Raw genomic sequence first — 7,455 nt, forward strand, 5'->3', positions numbered from 1 at the left:
GTGCCTATGTTGCACCAAACCTTAGATCCACTATGTACTGCCAGGGTTCAGCATCAGCTCCATTATGGGTACTGCTCTCATAAGTGCTCATCAAGACGAGTCGGATGACTAAAACAGCGTGTGCCTATGTCGCACCAAACCTTAGATCCATTAGGTACTGCCAGGGTTCAGCATCAGCTCTATCATGGGTACTGCTCTCCTAAGTGCTCATCAAGACGAGTCGGATGACTAAAACAGCGTGTGCCTATGTTGCACCAAACCTTAGATCCATTAGGTACTGCCAGGGTTCAGCATCAGCTCTATCATGGGTATGGCTCTCCGAAGTGCTCATCAAGACGAGTCGGATGACTAAAACAGCCTGTGCCTATGTTGCACCAAACCTTAGATCCATTAGGTACTGCCAGGGTTCAGCATCAGCTACATTATGAGTACTGCTCTCCTAAGTGCTCATCAAGACGAGTCGGGTGACTAAAACAGCGTGTGCCTATATTGCACCAAACCTTAGATCCACTAGGTACTGCCAGGGTTCAGCATCAGCTCTATCATGGGTACTGCTCTCCTAAGTGCTCATCAAGACGAGTCGGATGACTAAAACAGCGTGTGCCTACGTTGCACCAAACCTTAGTTCCGCTAGGTACTGCCAGGGTTCAGCATCAGCTCCATTATGGGTACTGCTCTCATAAGTGCTCATCAAGACGAGTCGGATGACTAAAACAGCGTGTGCCTATGTTGCACCAAACCTTAGATCCATTAGGTACTGCCAGGGTTCAGCATCAGCTCTATCATGGGTACTGCACTCCTAAGTGCTCATCAAGACGAGTCGGATGACTAAAACAGCGTGTGCCTATGTTGCACCAAACCTTAGTTCCGCTAGGTACTGCCAGGGTTCAGCATCAGCTCCATTATGGGTACTGCTCTCCTAAGTGCTCATCAAGACGAGTCAGGTGACTAAAACAGCGTGTGCCTATGTTGCACCAAACCTTAGATCCACTAGGTAGTTCCAGGGTTCAGCATCAGCTCTATCATGGGTACTGCTCTCCTAAGTGCTCATCAAGACGAATCGGATGACTAAAACAGCGTGTGCCTATGTTGCACCAAACCTTAGTTCCGCGAGGTACTGCCAGGGTTCAGCATCAGCTCCATTATGGGTACTGCTCTCCTAAGTGCTCATCAAGACGAGTCGGGTGACTAAAACAGCGTGTGCCTATGTTGCACCAAACCTTAGATCCACTAGGTACTGCCAGGGTTCAGCATCAGCTCTATCATGGGTACTGCTCTCCTAAGTGCTCATCAAGACGAGTCGGATGACTAAAACAGCCTGTGCCTATGTTGCACCAAACCTTAGATCCATTAGGTACTGCCAGGGTTCAGCATCAGCTCTATCATGGGTACGGCTCTCCGAAGTGCTCATCAAGACGATTTAAATGACCAAAACCGCGTATGTCTGTGTTGCACCAAACCAGAATTCTACTAGGCAGTAGGTAGGTACTGCTACTACTGCCAGGGTTCAGTCAGGGTCATTTTGCTCTCTCATTTTAAAATATCACGAATGTAATTTTATTAGACGTTAATCCAAATTGAGAGTAATTCGGATTAATTATTTGACTTTCATGCCCATTGAAGTTAATCCGAATTAAAGTTAATCCGAATTAACTTCAATGGCCATTAACGTCTCAAAAATTTAATCCGAATTAACTTTAATCCGAATTAACTTTAATGCAATTGGTTAATGGCGGAACTAATGGTTAATAAAATTGATCAATGGTTAATTAAAATTAACAATTACGGCCAACACTGATCATGATACACGACTGCCGGACACTCGGGACTAGAGGAAAGCGGAAAACATTACGAATCCCCAAGCCAATACCCGTAAACTGGAAGTCACAAATCGTGAAAGTAAGGGCATTCGGCTTTCACATAACGTATTTAAGGTAGTGAGATTCACATAAAATAAATATGCGTTTGGGTTAGCTTCGGAAGGATCTTTTCAACAATCGCAACTTTACAATAATTTGTAGTTATTATGGTCATACGCATGCGTGGTTTTCTATTTTTTTATTTCAATGTTACAACCATCAACGAATCTCTAACAAATAATACCTGCCTCTAGCTAAAATTTTCTGTCTGGATCCTTGAATAGCTAAATAAAATAAAACTTGTCTAAAGGGGCCCACTGATTATCAGTCCGCCGGACGATATCGGCCTGTCAGTTGTTCGGAACTGTCAACTTTTTGTTCAAGGGTCCAGATAGAAAATTTTAGCTAGAGGCAGGTATTATTTGTTAGAGATTCGTTGAGTCGTTAGTCTTGTAAAACAAAAGGGATTTATGGGTTACCTACTGTTGATGACGTGATTTCATGAATGACATTTCTTGTTTACCCGATACCCAACGCGCGATACGAGTACGAGGTAGCTAATCTTATCGGATAGGAAGCCATTATTAGTTACGTAGCTTAAGGCTATTGTGTCGACGAATTCTGCGTACCTGTCGCTTATAGATATACTTGTAAATATGACATATATTTTCAATTTAAAATGACATATTAATGGTAATATTATTGTAATCGGACGCAGGATATTACAAAATAAAGTGATATTATAAAAATTAAAATACACACTGAATCATGGAGATGTCAACTATTATTGGGTCGCTTCCGCTCAGTAGTGGAATTCGAAGTTTACAAATTGTTCTTATTTTGACTTCGCTCGCAGTCGCAGTGCATCTCGCTCGTACTCAATATGTTGATGCATTGCAAGTATAGGTATAATGCGCTGAGTCATGTCAAAATAAGATCAATTTGTAAAGTCCGATTGCCGTTACTGTATAAGTTCACAATTTGAGCGGAATTGATAATTTACCCACAAACAAATGGAGCGTTTCGATCAATTGAACGCCGACAGCGTATGGATGATTGAATGATTGTGGCTATAAGCGAAGTGCGAAAGTAAGGTCAACAGAATGCGGTGGCCTTTACTCGTATTTGTGCCCTACATAGTAATGTACTTGTAAGTAACCATGTTAACTTTAGGTTTAACCGGTTAACCCCGGGTTAGTGAGATGGTGCAAGTGCCGCTAAGATGATGATTATTTATGATTTTCAGAAATAAATATTAATATTTAGTTTCTTGGTCCAATCCAATGTGTATTTGCTTCTCAAATTTTGCTTATTGAGAGAGAGAGACGCAATGACATTTGACCAAGAAATTGGACAGGGTGCGAGTCGGAGTCACGTTCCAAGGGTTCCGTCCATTACACAATTTTTATCAATGTATTATTTTATATAAAATGTGAGTGGAATGTCTTTAAAAAACCCGTAGGGGTCGGATCAATAACTAAGTAATTAAGTCCGATACACGCTTGACTACACATTTCTAATAGGTTTTCCTGTAATCTATAGGTAAAGAACGAGCTCTTTCATTTGATATGTAACACAATATAGTTTGAAAAACTAAATTTTTTAATTTTCTCATTTTCCCCAAAAGTGGCCCTCATGTTTAAAATTCATTTGTTTACGTTACATTGCCATCTTTGAGTCACAAACTTACATATGCGTACTAAATTTCAACTTAATTGATCCAGTAGTTTCGGAGAAAACAGGCTTTGACAGACGGACAGACAGACAGACAGACGCGCGAGTGATCCTATAAGGGTTCCGTTTTTTCCTTTTGAGGTACGGAACCCTAAAAAGTAGTTACATATATACTTAGTACGAAAAGGAAAAATAATGGGTAGACCTACGTCCAGTGATAACGAAATGTACAAGTTGACCGATAGCAGTGAATCATTGTTGAGTCTCCCTCGACGCATTTTTACCGCAAACAGAGCGTCTATACTATACGACATTTGTTATGAATGTTATGATTAAGTTGAATGACTAATTTCCGAGTTGTTGTAAATGTCATTAAAGCGGTGATACATCACCGAGTTAATGACGTCAGGAAGTAGGCATAACATTATTTAATAGTACTCCGTCTTCGGAAGAATCGGAAGCAATAAACTTGTCCGTCTGTATTTTCCGCTAGAAACGAAGAGGGGGCGAACGACTGAAGTGGTCCTGTTCAGGTATTTTTTTGAAAAACAGTGTAATATTAATGATAAAAAAATCGGACCCTCCCGTCCTCCGAGGATTCCGTACAAATTTAACTTACTTTATTTTACAAATTAATTTTTCAGATTTTTCCCCGTACTTGTAGTCTATACGCAGCGTCTTAAGTAGGCGACTAGGCGAACAACACGCGAAATCTACCTTTGATACCTATAGAAGATAGAAGTGTCCTATGTGGGCGAACTCGTTGCGAACGCGGCGCGGGGCGATGCGGCGCGGTTTACACGCGAACGTAGGGCGGCGCGGCGCGGAAGAAACAAACCGTTGTTGCATATGGAAGTGTCCTATAATTCGTTGTTTTATCATTAGAAAGAAGGTAAGCGATCTTGACTTGTCTAGCGAAGGATGAAAGAATTTGCCGTGAAGTTTGCAATAATAACCGTGAGAATCCTGGATGGCAATAAGTTGGCTAATGAAAGCCAGTCAATTATTTATTCTCAGCTCAGCTCGTAAACAAAACATGCGGCGTGAGTGAGCAATGCTATTCATTCATTTTTGTCTCCCACGATGAGCGACAGTTTGACTTACGCTGGTACTAAAATAAAATGACTGGCTAGAAATGTAGTACACATAGCTTGATTGGATTTAATCGTATAATAATTGCATCCCTGAGATTGGCCTACGTTTGGGTACGGAACCCTAAACACACTTTCAATCTTACCCCAACGCACCTTACTTATTAGTTTAAATTACCCAAATCTAAACACTAAAAACAGTTGGTTGTAGGTATAAGTCGAGGATATACAGGATGTCCCTAGCCATTGGACAAAGCCGAAATGTATATACATATGCATTAGGTTATTTAGAACCAGTATACATAACATTTATTTTTATTTTTATTTTATTTTTATTTCATCCATCCATCAATCAAATAGCATCCTGAGAATGATTGCCGAAAGGTGGGACTCGGATATCCTCCGCCGATATACCGACCTTCATGTCGTACGACCTAGGAAATAAGTATTTATATGTTATATGTTTTTTATGTAATAGGTAGTTTACTAATGTAGTTTTATAAGTGTCTTGTAACTAACAATTTATGGATCTCACCTATCTGAAAATAAATAATTTTTATTTTTTATTTTTATTTTTTATTTATAACAACTGGCGTAGCGGTTACGAAGAAATTACGATTTTTTTACTTTGGAACAGCCTGTATTGTTAGATTTGTTAGTATAGCCCCTGACGTAATAATTAGTATGACACCTTCTTCGACCTTTTTGAATATCTTTTTTTATTTATGACACTAATAAGATTCTAATTTTTGACAAAATAAATGTCATCATTGCTGCACATTTTCGAATATTTTCAAAAGCACTGCAGATGATTAATACACCATGTTTCTGTTTGTTGTCAATTATTGGAAATAGGTAACTTAATTTTTTATCTTTTGTTCTAATTAAAAAAAATATTAACATTAGAGCATTCCTGAGAAGTAACCCTGGTGGGATTTCAGGGTTTGTCCAATGGCTAACCGGACATCCTGTATTGTGAGTCTTATATTTATTTCATGAGATATATTTATTTTTATTAACCTTACAAATCTATATAGAATTATTAACCTGAATAAAAAAATTCTTCGAGCAAGGGTATATATATGCCCTGCGCACAAATAAATACATTAAAATGCAATGACGAGTTCGCTATTATTTTGAATTCTTATGTGGGTTTTACGGTTCTTCCATAGGCCTACCTACGTTTAACCAACGATCGTATCTTTCTCGTTAAGTACCTTCTTAATTCTTATCGTTCATAAGCATGCAATAGCATCGTGGTAAACAAGCTAAAGATAGGTACCTACTGCTTTGTATCTCAGAATATACTATAAAGTAACTGGCTAAACGAGAGATGCTTTATCGAGAAGTGACATTAAATTGTATAGAAATAAAAAACAACACTAAATTGTGGAGTAGCGAAAATGATTAGGTATTTTTTGTATTACAAAAAATCATCATTTAAATAAGCTCTATTTAATAATTAAAACAAAATAGTACATTTCTGTGCTAGTGCGGAAAGTATGTCATTACTTCACGAGTACCGAGATATCGGGACGAGTGAAGAATGACATTTCCGCACGTGTATCGAACGACGTTTTTTAATACAGTTGCGAAAAATAATAAAAACAACAAGTAAGGAATAAAAACTTTGGAAACTTAAAACGCCTCTTAGTAGGTAGTAAAAGTAAGAAAAAACACTTCTTTGACAGGCGTTTCGGCAGCTATTCCTACCTCTACCTTCCATAGCTATTCCGTTCCATTCAGACAACTTATTAAGAACGGTTTTTCAATATTCAATATTAAAAAATAAACTTGTTATAATGATGAAGAGGTAAGTAATAAAATATGTATATTTTTCGTATTCTTACATTAACAGTAGGTTTTTATGTTGATTACGACGTTTAAAGGAAACTAATATTAACACTCATCAATAAGTAGTCATAAATTGGAACAAGTATAAATTTTAAAAAATTGGAAAAGTAAAAAGCACTAGTTCGCGAAAACCAACTTTCCGCACGCTAAACAGCTACGTACAGTAGCACTTTTTGTGCAACTGTATTAAAAAAAATGTTTATTAATTCATGTTAACGTCTAAAGTACTTACGTACTTAATTAAAAAAAACGACGCACTGAAATTAGAATCTCTTCCATTTTGGAAGGTCTGTAGCTAATTAAAATACCTTAGTAGCTACAATACTTTTATAATAAAAAGTAAAACTGTATTGTATACATGTGAACTAAGAAAAATGCAAATCGAGCCGGTCAGGACAACAAAACACTTACTTGTTGAAGGTCAACTCGTATTGTTTTATTTCTTTCCTGGAGAACTCGTGAAATTCCGTGTAGACATTGACAAATCTGTATTTGGGTTTGATATCGAGTCCCTCCTCGAGTTTTTCGTTTATTTCTTGTCTCCGGGAGAGTATGCCGCTGAGTTCGTCGGTTGCCGCCATCGCGTGGTATTGCGTGCGTGTTTGTCGCGGGGTCGTGAGGCTGCGCTCTCTTGGGAGGCCGTGCTAGCACTGGCCCGGGGCCGGCTGCGGCGTATCTGTGCTCGCGTCGCGACTGCCCTCCGCGGCCGCGGGGGACGCTTCGCGCCATCCGAGCCCTAGATTTTAGCAACTATGTAAGTACGTCGTACGGTGGGCTCAAAATTGAACTTCATAAATTAATGCTCTTTCTTGAAATATCTTTTACTGGATGTTATTATATCGCAATTCGTTTTTAGGTTAGGGAAATAATGTATATTTTTTAATGTAACGTATGCTAGCATATGGGAAAAATCGGGTTCTCTCTGAAAATAAAGTCAGGAGTAAAGAGTTGACTGGTAAGAGTGGAAACTTTAACCA

At 38.7% G+C, this 7,455-nt stretch overlaps 1 protein-coding gene across 1 annotated transcript in view; it reads right to left on the reverse strand.

Moving 5' to 3' along the window:
• Positions 1–7,144, reverse strand: part of LOC134746690 (EF-hand domain-containing protein D2 homolog) — a 34,791-nt gene extending 27,647 nt beyond the window's left edge. Inside the window, exon 1 of the mRNA XM_063681214.1 lies at positions 6,890–7,144. Coding sequence (XP_063537284.1) covers positions 6,890–7,059 — 170 coding nt within the window. The 5' untranslated portion in view covers positions 7,060–7,144. The remainder of the gene's footprint in view (positions 1–6,889) is intronic.
• Positions 7,145–7,455: the final 311 nt, after the last annotated feature.

This window comes from Cydia strobilella, chromosome 13, assembly GCF_947568885.1.
Source record: "Cydia strobilella chromosome 13, ilCydStro3.1, whole genome shotgun sequence".
In the NCBI taxonomy this organism is placed as follows: Eukaryota; Metazoa; Arthropoda; class Insecta; order Lepidoptera; family Tortricidae; genus Cydia; species Cydia strobilella.